The sequence below is a fragment of the Sorex fumeus genome, unplaced genomic scaffold (assembly GCF_029834395.1).
Source record: "Sorex fumeus unplaced genomic scaffold, SorFum_2.1 ptg000051l, whole genome shotgun sequence".
NCBI classification, from domain to species: Eukaryota; Metazoa; Chordata; class Mammalia; order Eulipotyphla; family Soricidae; genus Sorex; species Sorex fumeus.
The window spans coordinates 36,306,101-36,327,797 of NW_026606108.1; the positions used below are offsets into that span (position 1 = coordinate 36,306,101).

Here is a 21,697-nt window from a genome sequence, read left to right on the forward strand (position 1 = left end):
GTGATGCAGGCTGAGGCTTAGCCCAATCAAAAAGGCTCCCAGCAGATCCTCCCAGGATGGGAGAAGCATGCTGAAAGTAGACTATAGACCAAACATGATTGCCACTCATTGCCTCTCTTGCAAACCACAACACCCAAAAGGAGAGAGAGAACAGAGGGGAATGCCCTGCCACATAGGCAGGGTGGGCTGGGAGGATGGGGGGTTGGAAGGATACTGGGATCCGTGGTGGTGGGAAATGGGCACTGGTGGAAGGATGGGTATTTGATCATTGTATAATTGAAACCCAAGCACAAAAATTTGTAAGTCTACAACTGTACCTCATGGTGTCTCACTAATACAAGTTAAAAAAAAAAAAAGGCTCCCAGAAGCTCCACCAGGGCAGAGAGGGAGAAGCCCCAGCTTGTAGGCTGAAAGTGGTGCTGGTTAGTGCAAAGCAAGGGTTCTGATGGGAATGTCTTATTTGAGAGATTGCCATCCAAGTCTGGACAAGCTGACAGGTTGGTAGATTGTTTTTCAGATGAGGTGTAAGGTGCTCCCCATATGCTTTTTCCTCTAAGTGTGTGGACCGGGTGTGTCTGTAGCACACACAGTTGTCCACACACCGCTGTGGAGCATCACACCCGCAGAGGGACTCCTGACTGATTTAAGGCTGTTGTTTGTGGGAAGCCAGATCGAGTGATGTAAAGAATGAATTTTTAAGAATAAAACAAGGGGTGGGCTGGGGTGGGAGGAGAAAGGGGACAGTGTGGTGTGTTTTCCACGACATCTACAGGACACAAGAGAAGCACTTAAGACACCGTAAGGCTGGGAACCATGCTGTAATACCCACCTTTGTGTGGACAGGGGCCATCGAGATGGGGCTTGGACATATAGAGGGCGGGGACGAATTGGGGGGGGGGGCTCCCTGCATTGTCAGAATCCCACAGAAATCACATGCTTGGTGCAAAAAAACCTTACGGAAGGCGGCTTGAACGGGGCCAGCCATTCCCCTGTCTGAAAGCAAAGCGCGACCCCCTTCTTCCCACCCGCCTGCTGTGCAGAGCAAGACAGTGGCGAGAACAAGAGTGTGTGCAGACCCTCCGAGGCAGAGAGCCCAGGGGTAGGCGAAGCCTGGCCCGCCGTGTGCCTAGACGCAGATGTGGGGACAGGAAGCAGGGACTTGCAGTTCGGTGCTGGCCCGGGTCCTTCTTCCCGGCGGGCACTACCATATGTACCCCACCTCGTCCTCTTTGTCATCATCCTCATCCTCGTCATCCTCCGTCACCGCCCGGGTGTGCATACGCAGCTTCCCCAGTGTGTCCTGGGGCTGCCGCTCGTCCTCAAGGTCATCCAGCAGGACCACAGAGCCTCCGCTGCCAAAGTCTCCAGAGGTTTCCTGTTCCTCTTCTGCAACAGGCAGGATGAGATGGGCCGAAGGGAGGTCAGCAGCTACTAATGACCATGCACCCATGCCCCCGGATGTGACCCACCCCTGCCATTTGCATTCTGAACGTAACTTTCCTGCACAGGGGCTGAGGGGCATGGCTGGTTCTGATGAATCCCCGCCAATTCTTGGGCCTGGCAAGACAGTGAAAGCAGCCTCTGTTGCTCTCAGCTTGCAGGAGCTACTGCCATGTCCAAAACTTGTGCCTCAACCTCCTGACCCTGATTGTCCCTCGGAATGTTGGCTCTGCTTTTTCTCTGGCTTTCTTGGGTGACCCAGTCTCTCCTGTGAAAGCACTCACTGGAAACTACAGTCACCCCTCGCCATTCTCCCCCTCTGCTAGGCGTGCCACAGCAGAAGGCCTTACTCACCACAGCTCACGGCGCCCTGCTTCCTGGAGCCGGCCAGCTCATTCCCGTATTTGTCCACGCACCAGCACTGACCAGTGCTGCCGTGGCACTGCGTGGCTTTGTAATACCCCTCCTCATTACACCGAGGTATGAATGCTCCTGGGGGAACAAGAGGACCAGTTAAATCGGGCCCTGCTGATATCACAGGAGGCTCCTGCCCACAGCAGTAAATGACAATGCCTCCAGTTTTGCCAAGACAGAATTAGAATGCAACTCTGCGTCAACTGGACATGGAGTTCAATGTATATATAGCTTAGAGATCTGACATCTATAGGATAAGCACAAGTTAACACCACTCATCTATTGATACAAAAACAGAAGAAAAATGTGTTTGGGCCCTTGTGATAAGAATTCCTGTGATCCTTCACCTTGGTGCGTGCTATAAGGTAGTGTGGCTGCAAGTCCTCTGAGCCACGTGTCTGAGACCCAGAAGTTTCTTTCTCTAACCATTTTCTCTTCTCTTACTCCCTGCCTGTGTGTTTTTCTTTTTTTTTTGTCTGTGCTTTATGTGTCAAATAAAAACATCATTGTCAAAGAATTTTTTTTCTGATTTCTTCCGGAGGATTTATGCCTTCTGTTTCATATTTGCATCAAGTTCATTTTGGTAACTGGTATAATATACTGTTTTAGTTTCACATTTTTTGTATGTGAATATCAGTTTCCCCTGTACCCTTTATTGAAGAGACTATCTTTTCCCCATTGAATGTTCTTGGTTCCCTTGGCAAAGACAAGTTGACTATAAACTACTCTTCTTAGAGTTTCAGGGGAGGGGTGTTCCAGACACATTTTAGGATTTTTCTAGTTCTAGTTCTATTTTTAAAAGAAGATTCTAGAATCTTGGTAGAATTGTCTAGTTCTATATAAATGACCAGGATCTAAAATATTTTTATAAATATTCTTAACATTTTATGATACGTGTATCTTAATTTTTCTTTTACTCTCTTCAATGCTCTTATAAATGAGGTCAGTTTCTTTGATAGTTCATTGTTTCATTGTATCTATAAATTCTACTGAATTTTTAACATTAATTTTATTTCCTAGAGCTAAACTGTATTTGTTGATTACAGCTTAACCTAATTTTATAGAATTCTTTTGTCTTGAATAGATGTTGAATTTTGCCACATGCTTTTTCTCTGCATCTATTGAGATGATCATGTTTTTCTCTTTCATCATATTGATTAACGTGTGCTGAATCATCTCTTCTAGAGATCCATGGTGAGTGCTCTTTGTAAGGTGCTGCTGAATTAGGTTTACTAGAACCAAATTGAGAAGTTTTGTATCTATATTTATCAGAAATATTGGTCCTAGCCCTCTTCTAGTGTCCTTTTTTTGACTTGGATATCAGGATAATGCTGACCATAAAAATATTGTGGCTGTATGTTCTTCTCTGGCTTTTTCGATGAGTTTGAAATGGATTGGAGTTAATTCTTAAAACGGTAAGCCTTTCTGGTTATGGGCTTTTTCTCCATTGGGAGATGTTTTATTACTGATTCCCTCTCCTACTAGTTAGTAATTGGTCTATTAAGATTCTCTATTTCTTCTTGATTCAATAACTTTTTATTAACACTCGAGAAAAACATGATTTTTATCCTTTATATGCCTTTAATGACATAAATTACTGGCAGCATATTAGAAAATATAGCTTTGCTTTCCTGGAATCAGGAATGACACATTGTTATGAGACACTACTGATTCAATTTGCTGATCCTTTTGTATCTGTGTTGCTAAGTGTTACAGGCATATACTTCTTCTGTTTCCATATCAAAGCATGTTATTCATAAAATGATTCACTTAATTCTGTTTTTGTATTCTAGCCTTTTTTTAATAATAAAATGAGAATGATCTCTTCTGCAGAGGATCTCTTCTCATGAGAAATATTGTGGGTTAGAGCTGGGGTTTAGAAACCTCTGCAGTTATTTGGGGGGCATGAGAGACTCATTGTTGACATTGATTTCTGTTATCTTAATCGTTTTAGAGTGGTCCCAGGACTTCATTCCAGGGACAACTTGGGAAAGCCAATTCTTGGGCCCCTGCCAGAGCTGCGGAAAGTGCAGGTAACAAATTGTACTTGAATAAAGTCCCCACCCAGTAATTCTGATGTGTACTTGAGAAATACTTTGGTGTGCTTGGTTATTTTCTACTTTAAATGTTTATGGTAGGTTATTCTTAGAGCTTTTTTTCTCTTCTATATCTCACTTTACTTCCCGCACTTTTTGGCACTGTGCTTGCATTTAATATTCTCTTTGGCTAATTCTATATAGAATGTGGGATTGATCTTGAGGGATGTGGCTCAGGGGTAGAGCACTGATGTGAGGGCCTAGGATTGGTTTCTTGTATGGCCAAAAATAACAGCAAAACAGAATGAATGTATTGATTTTGATCATTTTAGCTTTTTGAAATTTTTTTGGTGGAAAATCTGTGAACAAAAATTTAAGATGTATCTCATGGTTATATAAAATATATGTTTGTGAATGTTAATTATTTGAACTACAAGTTTTAAGACTCTGCAAATGCCAGTAATAGTCTGTGTCTCATAATAAATGAATTAGATTCATTCATGGTTATTGAGATGATAGTACAGAAAGAACATTATAAGTTTTTTATCCTTACAGTTTTCTTTTTGAAAACCAAAAATTTGATCCATTTTCTCACTGTCCTTTTTAGTCTGAAATTCTAGTTTGCTATGCAAACAGTTTTTTTTTTCCTTTTTGGGTCACACCTGGAGATGCACAGGGGTTACTCCTGGCTCTGCACTCAGCAGTTACTCCTGGCGGTGCTCAGGGGACCATATGGGATGCTGGGAATCGAACTCAGGTTGGCCGCATGCAAGGCAAACGCCCTACCTGCTGTGCTATCTCTCTAGCCCCTGCAAACAGTTTTTATAGATAATATTTATTTAGATTTAACAAGACATCTTATTTCTTTTCATCTTAATTCTTTGTACACACAATGGAATGGCCATTAGGAAATGTTCTAACTTTGAGGTATTAATATTATCTACATCAACCACCTGACAGAGACCTCCTCTTATTGTACTATGTCTTTCTAGTTCTGGATTTTATTTAATGGGCCAAACAAATGAGGCCAAGGTTTTGACCCAACTCTTAAACCAAACCCTGTCACTTAGAAGAGTCTGTGTGTCCCCCAGTTAGCAGGCCGACACGCCTTAGTCTACTGAGTGCTGGTCCTCATCAAGATGCAGCAGGTGCTGTTTGTTCTAAATCTATAATGCAATAAGATTACCACTTTTTTCTAAGTAGGCAGTAATTATAACTGATTATAATTTGTTTTGACTCAGAATACTTGCAAATACACATTTATTAGTTCTCCCCATGTGGAAAAAAATAATTTGTAAGCAAATAAATGGCATCTTTCTGAGTCAGCTTTACAACTTGTGTGGGTCAGGGTAGAGCACCTTGGACCAGAGCAGGACTGTGGAATTCTGAGTTGAGCTAGGTGATCACCCTGTGCCCTCTGGCGCAAAGCTCTTTTCAATCAAGGGGGCAGTAGAGACAATGCTGGCCCCTAATTAAATAACCTGAGCTGTGCTCAATATTACAAGAGACATCGATGGTTTAATTAGTGTCTAAATGAGTGGTAAGAAATTGGACTTACCCAACAGACTCTTCCCCTTGCTGAGCTTCTGAATCCTGTTCATTTCATTCTGGCAAGGGAGACCTAAAAAATAATTTATGAAAGTCAGTTTCCAGATGGTACAGGATATAATCTCTAACAATTGGCTTCAGTCTTGATGTGAAATGTAGACAATAACACACCTGGGGGTACAATTACTCCATATGCCGTTTCTGTGCAGCAAAACAAATCCAGGTCATTAGTGTTACTAATTTTTTTTAAACCATGAGTTGGGGTAAGGGAGTTGCCTTGCACATGACTGGCCTGTTACCACACTGGCTGTGTGAGCAGCACTGAGTCTCCTGGTCTTTGTGGACCAGGAACCACCAGTATCCTAAACACCACTTGGGAGACTCCACTTCAATACCATTAACTACTTAAAATAGTAGGTACTATTATGCAAACAGACTTTTGCTATGTAGAAATGGCAGTCAAGGGGCCAGAGAAATAGTACAGCCAGCAGGAATGGCACTTGTTTTGCCGGCTAATATGGATTTGACCCCCAGCATTCCATATGACCCCCTAAGCCCACTAGGAGTGCCCCTGAAGCACTGTGGGGTGTGCCCTCCGCCCACTCCCTATAAAAAAGGGCAGTCAATTATCTGCATGTCAGACCAATCAAAGAGAAGAACAGTGACAAATATCTTGGGTCTTATGTGGGGGAGAAGAAGAAGAAGACAAGAATAGTTGCTTCAGATCCTACAGCTTACAACCTGGGGAAAGTAAAACTCACCAGTCAAGGGACAGGTGTGAATGAAACAGTAATGACCCTGTGGATTCACTGCCTGCTTCACTCCTTGCCACAAACACAGTTTTGATGACTTCTGGCTTTCAGAGTAAAGGAGAAAGATACAAAGGGCAAGCAGATTTTGCCTTTTGCTATGTCACTGAGCACTTAATCTATACCAAGGTTTAGTTTCATCTTTGCAACTACTGAATAAGGCAGGCAATAGTTCTTCCTCTACTGTGGAAATGCTCTTTGTAATATAGAAGAGAAATCACTCTGATTCTTATGAGCACTGAGTTAAACATGAAATAACGAGTGTCTAGTTACAGGTTCCCCCTCCTGATGTAATTGTCTTACATTTCTTTTTAAAGGTTCTATGGCTGGAGTGATTGTACAGTGGGTAAGGCATTTGCCTCGCACGCGGCCGACATGGCTGACCTGGGTTCAATTCTTCCACCCCTCTCAGAGAGCCTGGCAAGCTACTGAAAGTATCTCGCCCACACGGCAAAGCCTGGCAAGCTCCCCGTCACGTATTTGATATGCCAAAAGCAGCAACAAGTCTCACAATTTGTTGTGAGATGTTACTGGTGCCCACTCAAGCAAATCGATGAACAATACAACGACAGTGCTACAGTGCTACTTAAAGATAAGGGAGAAAATGAGTCCCACTAAAAAAACAATGCAAGGAAAATGGAGGAAAGAACAAGACAAACTCGAGATGGAGAATTCATAAGAGAAAATGTTTGCTGCTGAGTAGAGGAGAATTATCAAAGATTTCCCTAATCCGTCAAGGATTCTTCTGTAGAAGATGAGACTTTAATGCCTATGTACAAAGGCTCAAGGAGAAAAAGACATAGAAGACAATTAAGCAATGAAGGTGATATTTGAAATCACAGAAGTAATATGAAAATGTCCCAGTAACTGATGAGACCAATCAAGTGTTTTCATTCCAGGGCTTAGGAAAAGCATACCATATCTCAGGAAAAAGCAGTAGAGACGAAAAGATTCAGGGACCTACGTTTACCACATAATTGTCTTAGATTTTGTGGCAATTTTCTTTCCTTTTGAAGAGTGGGATGTGACTATTATGCAGAGAATAACGATTAAAAATGCATATTAAGAAAAGACAAGCTGATTGAGGAACTTTATACTTAGCACCTTTGTTTTCTGGTATGAGAGAAACACACTTTTTAGGATTGAAATAGCAGAATTCCCATTACATATAACTATCAAAGCCAGTTAATAAGTAGTCCCACCACATGAAAAAATTGAGGAAGGGGCAAATAGGCACCCTGAGCCTAATTGTAGAATACAGACAATTTAACCAGAGGAAAAGTACCTCTAGCTTACAGTTGAAGGAGCACTTTGGAGGAAACCTTTAGTAAACAGGAAATAATAAACAGGGATGTCAAACAGAACTCCCAGAACAGGAAGGAGTGAGTGGTAAGCTAATAAAGGAAATAACTTAGAAAAATGAGAGGTAAACAGAAAACAAGCAAGAACTACAACTAAAGAAAGGCTCAGCTCCTATTGGTGGCAGATGTTGGCTGGGGGTACAGTGGGGACCCCAGCATTGAGTAAGGACTCAGAGAGACAGCAGGTGAATGGCTGCGTATAAGGCACCTGATTCTAGATAAATTTGTCCATTATCTGGCATTGATTTGCAGATATTGAAAAGAGAAAGAAATGAAACATAAACATTGAAACAGAAGAAGGAGGACTGCATGACTATGGTTTCACACCTAAAAAGTCCATGGAACCAATTAGAATTGTTAATACAGTGATTATTTGGGCACAATAAAGGAATTGTTCATTGTTCATCAGTGAAGGAATATAATGGGGAGAAAAATCTATTTTATTTACAGCACCTGTAACTAAAAACACAAAGGAAATAAACTACCTGTGAGAATAAAACCTAAAATTTTACGTCACTGTTTAATAAATGGGTTTTATTTTCCGATAAAAGGATTTATGGTTATCTACTTTTGATTCTAAAAAGTGCCAATGAGCACTGTATAATGGGAAAAAATCATTTCATTTCTAAGGAGTTGGAAACATATAAGCACAAGCATGAAAGAAAGGTAAGGAAAGTCTGAAGTAGAAATGAGAAGCAGAGAGGGTGAGCCCCACTTTTACAAACAGTGGATTAATAGAACAGATAGTATGTAAATCATGAAATCCATTTTAACTCCAGTTGCCATGTTGAGATTCCGGGAGTGTTGCCGAATACAGTCTGGCTCAAAGACTCCATTTGCTTCTCCCCAGCAACCTTCTGCATGAACACTTTATAGTCAACCATAAAAACTTTCTAGTCAGAGGTGTGCACGGGTGGGGATGGGGGTGCTTTCTAAGTTATACTCCAGCCTTCTAAGCTATATCTCTAACTCTCTGGATCCAAGGAAAATGAACCCAATTCCCAAAGTTTTGAAACAAAGTGACCCACGCTCAGACCATCAGTTGGTTGTGTAGCCCCAGATCCTTACTCCAAACTAAATGCCTGCTTGGTCAACAATAAATGTAAATTTTACATATGATAGAGAAGTTAGAAGGAGAAAGATGGGCTAGTCAGTAAATGCCATAGGGTATCTGGGGGTTGGGACTAGAAATGTGGAATAATTCACAATAATAACCAAAAAAAAAAGTGCTACTAGAAAGGTACTGAAAGATACTCAAAGCCAAGAATTGCTCTAGTGTTTTAAAGTTGGAACTAATACTGCCTCTGCATCTAAAAGGTCATAAAAAATAAACCATGGAGAAATTTGACTATGCTTAAAATTAAAATTTCCCCCTAGTAAAAATGAAGAGTCAGAAAGCAGAATTTACAATGCATATTACTAGAACAGTTCTAAAGGAGAATTAATAAAAAAATTCCTGCTAAACACAAACCAAAAATCATAAGACCTAATAGAGAAAAATTTTAAAAATGCATATAAATAGACATTAGCAGGAAAAGAGTGCTTAAGACATGATTTCATAGCCCTCAACATGGCAATGATTACTAAGTCATGAAGCTCCATGGAAAAATAGGCTGTTGGTGGGGGTGAGAGGGAAGGGAGATAGTACAGCAGGTATGGCACTCACATGTGGCTGACACCGCATGGTCCCCTAGCATCGCCAAGAGTGACCTCTGCACTGCCAGTATGGCCCCAGAATAACCAAAGAATTGCTACAACCATTGGAAGCAAACCAGAAGTACTGCTCAGCTTGCCAGCCTTCCTTCTCCTCGTGTGCCCGCCCCTCAACCACTCTTTAAAATGCTTTCTACCTAGTAACCATCCTCCTCTCCTGGTGGGGCTCTCATGGCTGCTTGTACGCCCTAAGCTACCCTGCACCCTGACCCGAGCTGAAGTAGAGCTTTCCAGGTCTTCAGGACAGGGCCGGATGCACCTGTGAGGCACTCAAGGGTCCCAGGAAGCTGAGAAGAAGGGAGCACAGACATGTGGGAGCCCCAGGAAGACTCTGAGTGGTGGTCCTGGTGCCCAGGGGGCCTTCTCCTGGGTTAGAATTCCCTGCAGGGTCACTTCCTTGATGGATCCTAGTTTACATAAATGTCTTCATATTCTTTCTTTATATTTCTCAGGCCTGGTCTCTTAAGTTACTTAGAATTTATAATCAGAATACTCCTGTCTGAGATACTCAGTATAAATCAGTATTTACCCTGGAGAAGCATCACGTGGTTTTCTCCAAAGGGAACATGAAGACATGATGGACAGTATTTCTCATAACAAGAAACCCATAGTGGCCTCGAGAAAAGGCTGAACCATAGCACCGTTACGAGTTTTGGTTAGGAGGGCTGAGATAGGGCACTAAGGTATCATGTGAAGCAACCGCTGGCTTCAAGACATCCCTAGCCACATCCATGCACAGCAAGGTCAGAGAAAACCAGGCTGCCCCCAGAGGGCCCCACCTGCCTGCAAAACCTTGACAGGTGATGCTGGTAATGTTCCTCTGAATGCAGACTTAGTGGAGGCATTGAATTAAGCCACTCTGAGACTGTCCTCTGAAGTCAGCGCCCTGTAAATGGGTTGAGTCTTGAACACTGGTACCCAGAATCTGAGTCTTGCACTGTAATGAGGAGTGCCTCCAATTAATCACAGTGTAATTCTACATGTCAGGCTAAGTCACAAGTGAAACCTCTACCTCCATCTGCCAGAAGTTAGCAATCCCTGCGGGAGAGCTGGACCTCCTATTACACTGGACCATGCTTGTGGGTTTTCTAATGGAATATGTTGAAAGTGTGGCTGACATGCAAAGACTCTGGGAATTTGCTCAGCCTGCATGCAGCCCTGGGCCATGCCCTCCGCCTCACCTCCAGGCTTCTGGAAGCAGTAGCACCACTCGTTGTTGGAGAGCTTGCCGTCCTTGAAGGAGTCGCAGGAGTTGAACAGAGGTTTGATACAGGGCTCATACTTGTCCAGGTAGATGGCGTTGATCTCCGAGTGGTCCAACAGGAGGTCATAGTTCATGTCCAACTTGTTGAACATCCAGCCCAGAGAGTCCTTGCAGATGGGCAGGATGCTGGTGTCAAACCCTGCCAAGGGAAAGGCAGGGCTTAGTCACTGCCCTCAGGCCTGGTCTTCCCCTGCCTCCTGCCCAAGGCTATTTCCTCCTCAGGGCACTAGAAATGGGCAGGATGCAGTCTCAGCCCCCTCTGGGAATCTTGTCTTTTCTTAATGAAGCCATTTAAAGTATGCAAAAGCAACATTTAGCATTTAAGGGAAATAACTTCTAAAGGGAACAAATCCCCAGTGCTAATTTATCTGTGATGTACACAGGGTTTTTTTTTGTTTTTTTTTTTTTGTTTTCTTTTTACTTTTTCATTACTGACTTGTTTCAGACATAGGGGATGCCCAAAAGGAAGCACACATTCCAGGAAAAGGATAATGTACAATACCAAAAGCCACGCTTTTCTAAGGGGAAAAAACATTTGGAGAATCAAAAAAGAAAAAAAAAAAGAAAGAAAAGAAAAAACTACAGTGAAAAGGAAGGATGGCAGTGAAATGAAACTATATCTCACAATTCTGAAGTCTTGATTATATCCCAGAGGACTGTCCCATCCATGCTGCCTGAACATTAATGGGAAAACAAGGCAGGTAGCTGCCTCTGCCCCCACCTCCCCCTTTTCTGCAATCCCCTCCAGAGATACATGCTATGGAATCCAAATTGACTCAGACAATAATTTCTTTCTTATTTCCCTGGGGGAGGAAGGGTAGTTTTCTTAAAGAATTATTTGTTTCCACAATAGAAACTGCATGCACTCGAATAATAACACTTTGCTTAACACTTGGGATATTGAGTCCTATTGTAGACAGACCCCCGAGAAGACATGCCCCAAATCTAAAATTTGCCTTTCTCTCAAAATCCAAATCACAATATAATGTCAAGTTATAATCCCATGTGCTGGATTTATTTTCCTAGAATCAGTGATAAAAGCACTCTCATGTTACTTAAGATCCTCTTCTCTGCACTTTATGCTAAATTACCTTCCTGAATCCTTCCAACAGTTCTGTGAGATGAAGCTCTCAACTCCACTTCAGAGATGGAATCTGCTCAAGGTCAACAATGGTGAAGTTGAATCAAGCCCAGACTCTGCTCTCTCGACCCCACCTCTCCCTCACACACACTTCCTGTCCTGGAGCTGCCCCGTAGGCCAGCGTGCATGTTTGGGATGGGGTGACTTCAAGGGGGTCCTGGGTTGACTACTTGGAAAAGTTGAAACCTGTGAGGCCATTTAAACATGGCCATTCCATGGGGCCAGAGCAATAGTAAAGTGGGTAGGGTATTTGCCTTGCATGCACCTGATGCAGGTTTGATCTCCAGCATCCCATATAGTCCTCTGAACTTTCCAGGAGTGATGCCCGGATATTTCCAGAAATGGCCTCAAAACAAACAAAAATATGGGACTAGAGGGACAGTACACAGGTGGGTGTTTGCCTTGCACGGATCCCTGACCTTCCATATGGTCCTCAGAACCTGCCAGAAGTGATCCCTGAGCATAGTTAGCTCTTGAGTGGAAACTGGTATGGTCCCAAACCTCCCCCCCCCCCCCGCCAAAAAAATTAAAAATTGGCCATTCTAGAGAAGTGGCATCACATGGCTCCAGGGAATTGGACCAAAGACCTATATATGTATATGTATATTGTTTTTTTTGGGTAACACCTGGTGATGCACAGGGGTTACTCCTGGCTCTGTACTCAGGAATTACTCCTGGAAATGCTCTGGGGACCATATGGGATGCTGGGAATCAAACCGAGGTTGGCCGCATGCAAGGCAAGTGCTCTCCCTGCTGTGCTAATGCTCTGGCCTTGTCCCAAAGCTGTTGCCTTACGAATCCATGGAGTATCAGTTCTCTGGGAACTGAAGATCATGCTGGGACTGTGAGCTGGAGAACCGGACCTGTCCTTTCCCTTTCATCCTTTCTTAGGAGTCAGTAGCTTCTTGACCTTAATAGTTTAAGCCTCGTAACACTAAACACCTTTGTCTTGAACCCTTTACCTCATTCTCTCCTTTCCTCCCCTAAAATTCCCTGGGTTTGTGCCTTCTCAGGTCATGTTGTTAGGGTTTTTTTTGGAGGGGAAGATGGGGTGTTGTCACACCCAGTAATGCTTAGGGGTTGCTCCTGGCTCTGCACTCAGGAATTACTCTTAGTGGTGCTCAGGAGATCGAACCCAGGTCAGCTGCATGCAAGGTAAACACACTATCTGCTGTCTTATCGCTCCAGCCCCTGTTAGGGTTTGTACCTGTCACTGTGGGCACTGACTTGCAGCAGTTACCAGAATAGCTGTACTTTACTTTCAGTTCCTTCCTAAACTCTGATCGTGAGACTCACTGGACTTCTAGGTGCCTCACCAGGACTCCTGTTTGCTCAGCAGGATGTGAGCCAAAGCCGAGGAAGGCTGCAGGTGCTTAGAGCTGCTGCCCTCTTCGGCATGATCCCCAATTCTGCATGTAATTTGGAACTGAATTGGTAAGTCTCCAGAGGCAGAGGATAAACCCTTACCTACCCCTCAGTCAGAGAAATAATCCCCACCCCAGACCTACCAGGGGTGTAGCTCTCTCTGGGAAACCCACTTCTACCTGCAGAGTCAACATACCCACCCTATCACTTAGTTTAGGCCAGGAAGCCCTGTTCTCTGTACCTGAAGAGAGTCTCCATGAGGTGCAGAGGGTCCCGTGTGCCTGACTGATCTCTGTCTTCCTGCCCCAGGGGCTGCTGTTTCGCTTGCTCAGTAAGTCCCAGGAGAAGCCAGAGGAGTGGGGAAGTTTGCCCCACGCCCCCAACCCCAGAGAGCCGTATCCTTTTGAAAGCAGTCTCTTCCATGTCCAGAGACCAGCAGCCCTGCCCCCTTGGTCAACACCCATGAACTTCGCTCACAGCCCCTTGGCACAACTACTGGCCTGGTCCCTGCAGTCTCCATTGGGTCCAGGTGTGTTCTCACTACTGCAGAGCTTCTCCCTTCGAGTCTAAAGACCATTCCCTTTAAAAACGTATTCCTTCTGATGTCTGGGAACAGTGTTTGAAATCATCCCCCTTTTTAAAGGGCATAATGTGGCCTCGTCTCTGATGGAAGGTCATGACTGAACAATCTCTAGCAGGATGATGTCCCTGGGTACTGCTGAGTAAAAGAAGATAATTTACTCTGACACATTTGTATAGAATATTCTATGTAATAGGCATCAATTCTAGGGGATATTAACATTTTAGTATTGGAGCAAGAAATCTGCTGCTGCCTGACTCCCGCAAAGCAGCCCCAAGCTGGCTGTGCAGAAGTCAGAAGGTCACGCCCATTCCACACCTCTTTGGAAGGTTCCAGTAAAGAGTCACCTATATGCAGGGGTGGAAGGTGGAGTCACGATGCTCACTGGATCCAACCATGTATTTGCGGGGTTTCAATCTTTCCCTACTCTGAACTCCTGGACTTACAATGTCCCTCCTTCCTGTGGCCATGGGCTGATCCAACTGTCACTCCTTTCACTCCCCTTCACTACAGCTAGTTTGGGACTTCAAACTTAAAACCCTCTTCAGGAACTCAGGTCACTTCTTGCCCAGGATGGTCTGTCACCGTCTTCCCGGGAGACTGCAGGGAGCAGGTCAGCACACCCACCTGCTCCATGAAAAGGCTGTTCAAAATGACCAAGAGAATCCAGGGTACAAGTTTCCAGAAACCACCGTGAACTAACTGTCCACTTGAGTCCCAAGCAGGTCCAGGAGGAGTGGAATGAAAACCCTTTGCTTCCCCTTTCCAGAGACACAACCGAGACAGCTGCTCAGGACACTGAGATCACAGCAATAACACCACCTTTCCCAAAGCTATGACATAATTATCCATTAGATCAATGTGACTCCGTGGGCATCTAGCCTAAGGAAAGAATGAACAACCCCAAGGTAAGAGGATCATGATGATTTGGGCTGAAGACCAGATGCCACTTAAGCAGTGGCCAATGTACCATCTTGCCTATTTCATTCAGCCCAGAAGAATTACAGTTTTGTTCCAAAGAGTGTGGTATCGGCAGTGGACTGAGGCAGTCTCTGCCCTAAACAATGTGTTTTTTGTTTTGACAAAGCCACATAAAACTGTCTAGGCAGGAAGGACTGGGGGGGCAGAACCTGTTTTATGTGGACAATGATGGTGAATAGCCTTTCTAGGTGGGCTGGCCTGCACCTCCCAACTAATGTACAAGGATGATGGCCTGCTGAGTGGAAAAACAAGTGCGGTCTGACTGACGGGTTGCCTGTGATCAGAGAGATCTACAGAGCTGCTTACAAGAGCTGAAGTCCAGGAATACACTTCGATGTCCAGAATGAAGTCCAATGAAATAAGTTACATTATATCCACACACTGAGATTCTGCATAGCTACTACAAAGCTAAGTTAAAACATGGATAATGTCTTGCTAAATGATAGGTCATAAAAAAACATATATATGCATAAAATATATGTATATACAGACATACACATTTTCTTTCATATGTTTTTCTATGTTACAAGGGGAAAAACAAACATAACACGCTTCCAACTGTTTAAATGATGAACTTGTGAACTTACTCATGAGGTATACATTTAAAAATGTTTCTCAAATAAAATCTATACCAAGCATGTGGTAACTCTGCAAGTGACTTTTTTTTTTAAATAAAAGAGAAGGTATTTTCTTGATTTGCAAATACTTTTTCTTTCCTCCATATTTTAATGTTTCTGAAACTGAGTCACATATATATATATATCTATATATCTATATATATATCTATATATATCACTGGGTCTTATACATCATTGTCTCCCCCACTCCCGGAGAGCTGCTGTGTTAGCAGTGTCTAACTGAGGGAAAGTCATAAATGGGCCAGAGGAAAGTGATCTTACTGCCTTGGGCCGTGTCAGGGCTGGTGGGCTTGATGACCCTGTTGGCATCCTCATGCAGGGCTCCAAACCAGTCCTTCAGCCTGGACGCCAGGCTCCGCAGCTCCTTGTCTGTGCAGGCTGTGGAGAAGCAAACAAGATATGGTGAGTACCTGGGCCTCCTCATTCGGTCTCTGCACTCAGTAAGCTATGCCAGTGGCATGGCCCAGTTCAAGCCAACTTCCCTCTCCAAAGATCCCCTTGGTCCACTCCGAAGCCCCCACCCCCAAGGACGATGCCCTTACAGGCAAAGTCAGGTAAAGCCTGGCAGACATCACTGTGTGAAACTGCCTCCAACTCTGAAAACTGCTCTCAGACAGAACCCATGGCACCCAGCTACGTCCGGTAGCTGGATAAAGCCTGCTACTGCAGCAGGCCCTGAAGGTCCTCTTTGCCACTAGCTCATGCTCAGAGAGTGGCGTCCAGTAAGAGGACATGCTCTTAGATGCTCTGACGGGGAGGCTGTCTTTGTTTCAGCCAAGGTTAGGGCCTGTGGACTTGTCCTACTTTTGCTTTTGGCTTTCAACGGGCATATTTTACTTCCCTCTTCCACAGCTCGCCTCATCCTGGAGAAATTCTTTTCATTAGCAAGCCCATCTGCAGGCATGCAGCTCATTCGTTAGGCCATGGCAGAGTAAGGAAGGCAGAAGGGTACTCCAGGGATGACAGTTCAGATGTATGGACACACAGAGGGGATGAACTCAGGAGGAAGACAGGAGGGCATGTAAAGAAATGAGCTGACAACTATCCCTGATCTAGGAATTGAATATCCTGACACAGGGCCCAGGTAGTGAGCCCTGACTAGGAGGCTGAAACCCAGCAATGCAATGAATATATAGCATCTGGAGACAGAAGAAATATGACCACAAGAAGCCCAAACCACACCCAAAACCCTCACCAATAACCAACTTCTCCAAATGTGCAGGCTACTCTTATTGCACCAAGTTCTGAATAAATTCTGAACTAACTGCAAGATGTTCTGAACATCTCATGGTCCCTACAATGAGATGAAGATTAAGGATGAAGAGACCCAGTGCAGAGACCCCCACAGTGTCCTGCAGTTCTCCTGGGAAGCCACAGGACAGCCAAGAACAAGAAACCAGCAACGCCAAGCCTCAACCCAACCTTCCGGCTTGACTGGCTCCACAGAAGAAAACAGCATCATACAGAGCCCATGCTGGCTTTTCACCTCTCCTTATCAAGAGGCCTGGGGGTTGAGAGAGAACAGAGTCAGATGCCCGAGTCCTAAGGCAGGCATCCAGGCCCTAGTCTGGCTCTGCCCACTGGACATGCTGACAAGAAGCATCTTCCTCACCAGGAACTCTTGGTTCCCACTTCCTGACCATCACACTGCTTTTTCCTGAGCCTCCCACTGTCCAGCCACAGAGTGGGTGAACAAAAAGACTCACTCAGCTCAGATTGGTGCCACACAGATAGAAGGATCAGTGAAACAGCTCCCAGCACTGGCAGGTCATGGAAAGTCCATATACTTGGGTTCCCTTTCCCACCTCCCTCCTGACTGCATCACCTCTGACACTTTTAATAGAATGCTCCATAAAAACCTGGGGAGCAGCTCTCCTCAACTTCCTGGGTGTGATGGGCAGGGGGTGGGTGTTGGAGACATCTCAGAGCCCACAGCTGCAGTGTATGCCTACCTCCTCCCCAGTGGCAAAGCTCCATGATGGGGCTGGGAAGTGGGGGAGGGGTCCGATTCTCCCACACACATCTACCCAGCACTCGGCACACAGGTGGACGTCAAGGCTTGGTTCACAATACGAGTGGAAGGAAGCCCAGAAGGAGTGCACCAGCCACAATCTCCCTGAGTGAGGTTGAAGCAAACCCAACCCTCAGGGCTCTGGTATAACAGAAGCGCCTGCAAGGCTGCTAGCTGGGGGTTGGGACGGTATAGGGGCGCCTGAGTCTTAGCCACAGAAGCCCCAAGATTGCACCCCCAGAAGAAGGTGCTGCCGAGCAGTTGCGGGGCTTCCTTTGAGCAGAGACTGGTGTGACCACATGTGGCCCCACTCTGCAGAGGACAGGGGACAGCCCAGCGCTCAGGCAGAGCCAGGCCCAGCAATCCGGAGCTCTCCCACCGGACTCTGCCTGTGTGTTTAGAAAATGTGGGCAAAACACAACTGCAGGTATAAACAGAGCACACACAGCCTCTGGGGACCTGGGGAGCCGAGGGGGGTGGCAGTGCGGCCGGAATTGCTTTTTCCACCTCCCCGCCCCTCCCCCCTCACTGCACAGTGCTGTTTTATTTGGATGCAGACTGTGCAAGCCAGGCCTGGGGGTGAGAGCAGCCTGAGAAGTGGCAGGGCAGGACTCAAGGTACTGCTGGCAGGGAGAGCTGGGGGTTGGGGAGGTAAATGGTATCCATTAGAATATGTGCAGGAAATGTTAGCCTGCTAGCATGATGGGGAAGGAGAGTGGCTCTTTCTGTCATTGTTGTGTTTTGCTCAGGGTTTATCCCCACGCCAAGGTCTGGGCTGCTCCAGGTGTCTTTTGGGGGACCATGTGGCACTGGGGATTGAATCTGGACCTCCTACATGTAAAACAGACACAATGACCCCTTGAATCATCTTGTTAGAATTGGTTTTTACTGTTGTTTTTGGGCCACACCCAGCAGTGCTCAGTGCTTATTCTTGGTTCTGCACATAGGGATCCCTTCTGGAGGGGCACAGAGGATCATCCTGAGTGCTGGGGACCAAACTCTAGGTCAGCTGTTAGCAAGGTAAGTGCCCTATCCACTGTACTGCCACTCCAACATGCCAGGTATTTTTTAATTCTTTCCTTTTTCTTTTCTTTCTCTTATGGTGATGCTCAGGGGTTATCCTGGCTCTGTACTCAGAAATTACTTTTGGCAGTGCTGAGGGGACTATATGGGAGGGTCCACATGGATGTCCAGGATCAAACCTGGGTCAGCTGTGTGCAAGGCTAACACTCTAGTCACTATCCTATCGCTCTGGCCCATGGAGACTGTTTTGTAACTGAGAACCCGCAGCTTAGCTCTCGACCACAATCTTGCACTGTCTCTAATCCTCTTCCAGAAAACAAGCCAAGGGTCAGTGAATAGCTGAAGAGCTGGTGAGAAATTTTGTATATCATATTTTGGAAATGGGAGAGACAGGAATTCTAAGCCTCTCTGGAAGGTGTCCCTTTGGGCAGTGATCCACTTGTCCCAAAGATGGCCACTGTGAGGAATATGGGGACCAGGTGAAAGAGGAGGCCAGGAAGTAGTCAGGAGATAGCATGGGAACTGGAGGAGGGAGATAGGGGAGACAAATTTCATGTCCAAAATGAGAGAGAGAGAGAGAGAGAGAGAGAGAGAGAGAGAGAGAGAGAAAGGAGAAATAGAAGACAGAGCAGGGGAGAGAGAGAAAGGAGAAAGAAGAGAGAAAGGAGAAGAAAAAAGAGAGAAAGAGAGGAGAGAGAGAGGTGAGAGAGGAGAGCGGGGGGCGGGGGGGGCATGATATCTCCTACCTGCCCAGGACTGTTTGACAGTGGCCAGTCTGATACACAGGCATCAGGTCATCAAGTGTGATCTGGAGACTCAGCCAGGGAACCAAGACTCTTAGAGCTCAGGAATTCTTTCACCTCAAGAGCCAGAGGAGAGACAACACCCACCTTTCACAGGACTGCCAAGCTTAGTTCAGGGCTGTGGTGGAAGTGAATATGAAAACCTTCCAGTGGTTGGTGGAGCTGGGCTTGAAGGGAGCTGTGTGGAGGAGGCCGGGACAAGACGCGTCTCTGAGAAACAAGAGTCCACACAGCAGTTTCCCTCTAACCTCTGCATTGCTCCTAGGCGCTGTCATGAGTAATTACTGCATCAGAGCACAATGGTCTGAGTGTTCAAAAATAACATGACTGGGTCTGCGATTAGCATCCCTTTCTTGGAGCAGCCAAGATGTCTCTAGGCTAAGATGAGCTGCCAGGTTGCCTGCAAAGCTGCCGTGTCCTTGGATGCCAAGGCACTACCCCTGCTAGGCTCAAGTTCATCATGACTCATGCCCAGACACAGAAGTGGAGGGATGACAGAAGTTGGTTTCATGGCAATGAGCGTAGGGATCACCATGGGTCAGGGAACTCTAACCCATTCAACAAATGCTTCAATCACAGAGGCTGTATTTATGCTCCCCAAAGTACACTCTGAAGTGTCCATTAAAATCTCGCAAGATTAACTACAGTCACACCTAGACAGCAAAAGGGAGTGCACAGTACAGTTCACAAGGGATCTTTTACCTCCTCCCAGCCTTTGTCAGCACAAATGTTTGCCGTGAATCCCATAGCCAGCATGAAGGCTTGTGATCTGGGTACACTTTTCCTCCCAGCCCTTATCAGCACAGCTGTGGCTCCTAATTACCTGGGACCCAACAATGGATGTTTTTTTAAACCTTCAACCACAAGGATGTTGTGGTCCTTAAAGTAACATTAGTTATTATCAGGGTTGCTTGGGCCTTGCTCAGGGCCTGCGTTCAAGGAATGGCACCATCGGCTTTCAGAGAGCCTGGATGCAGACAGCTCTGGACCAGAGTCCTGCTCTCCTCCTGGACAAGGCTGACCATGGGCTATCTCTGTCTTCCGTTTGCTCATCCATAGAACCAAGGCATAACCAGACTAGCTCTCAACAATGTAAGGGGAGCCCCACATCCAGCAGTGGTTTCTCTGATACACTCTGTATTTGTGGACACTACGGGGCTCAGTGGAGCCACCCTGTGGTAAAGGTTAGGAACCAAATACGTGTTTGAGTTACTTTTGTGCAAACTGACCGCCAGAACCATCCAGCCATGAGGGACTTCTCTGGTCTTCAGAGGGCAGGCAATGACTCCAGACGCACGTGCCCTATGCTGAGCTGCAGGGATCTGCTTGTGACCCACGATTGCAAAAGCCAGCCCAGACCCCAGGGGCATGCTGTGGGTGCCTCTGGCTTGAGATGGGGTGCCCACTATGTGGGATCAGGCCCCATTCCTCCCCCTAAACACAGACAGAAAGGCAGGGGGCTCTGCAGGGAAAAGGCGAGGTTCCTGGGTCTGCCCCTCTTGGCTTGGAACCCCAACACCCAGTATCTAGATGATCAATTCTCACTCCCAACTCAATTCCCTTCTTTATTCGGTTTTCCCATCTGTGCAATGGGGGCAGTAACAGTATCACCCTCACAAGGGTATTGCAAGGATTTACTGTGAAGATGAAGCTCTCAGAAGCTCCTGGGAGCCACGGTCCTCTTGCCAGGGACTCAGAGGCAGCCCTGGGCCCCGAGAGTGGGAGAGATAGTGCTGCTCCCTCATGAACACCATCATGCCACTCTGAAGGATCTGTAATGCAGCTATAAGGCAAATCTCCAGTCCTACCTGGACAGCATCCCAGAGACTTGAGCCAGGCTATGTCTGTGCAAAGTAGATGTGTTTTCATAGGTAATCCCAGCCCTTCCTTTCCCCCAACCTAAAATAGCCATACATAGATGTGCATGGAGCAGGCACTGCTTGATCTGCTTTATAGAAAAACAGGCAGGCGGCAGCCAGGGAACAAGGGCCCCATTATTTGGGGGCTTGCTAATAAAGTCCTTCTTAAAAAACAATCTATGAAAGAGCTTAAAATACTAGCATTAAACTTGGAAGAAGATGAGTTAAAACTAATTAATAGTACAACCTACAAGCTAAGATGGATAAATTTCCCTATTAAACCCATTAAGGCTATTCTTAGTAACCCGATTTGAGGAGACTTTAATGTTTCCCTTGGTTCTAATGATAATCCTTCATCTGCAAAAAAGAAATACATTTCGAACTTGCACAACATTTGTAAATGTGCACTCGCCGAGTAACGCTTATTTTTCCCCCTGAATAATCTAGAGCAGGATAAAATAAGCTTTTAAAGCTTCTGATAAAAACCCACAGCCTTTTGTACACTCAGAGGGAGGTGGTGGGGCTGGCAGGGGGGAGGCAGTGGGATAACTGAATATGCAGGATACTAGTTAGAAATGCCAGACCTGTCTCTCGCCACAACTCTTAGGGACTGGGCAAGCGTGCCCCCGGAGCAGAACTGCCAATGGTGAGAAACAGCATGGCAGAGCTGGATGAACTTCATAGGCTCACAGCCGATGAAAACTCTCAGCC

General features: G+C 45.6%; 1 protein-coding gene across 1 annotated transcript in view; it reads right to left on the minus strand.

Annotated features, from left to right (window-relative positions):
* Positions 1-357: 357 nt before the first annotated feature.
* SPOCK1 (SPARC (osteonectin), cwcv and kazal like domains proteoglycan 1) overlaps positions 358-21,697 on the minus strand; it is a 445,128-nt gene continuing 423,788 nt past the window's right edge. Inside the window, exons 7-11 of the mRNA XM_056124356.1 lie at positions 15,552-15,668; positions 10,503-10,724; positions 5,449-5,511; positions 1,795-1,932; positions 358-1,386 (exon numbers count right to left, since the gene is read on the minus strand). Coding sequence (XP_055980331.1) covers positions 1,202-1,386; positions 1,795-1,932; positions 5,449-5,511; positions 10,503-10,724; positions 15,552-15,668 — 725 coding nt within the window. The 3' untranslated portion in view covers positions 358-1,201. The remainder of the gene's footprint in view (positions 1,387-1,794; positions 1,933-5,448; positions 5,512-10,502; positions 10,725-15,551; positions 15,669-21,697) is intronic.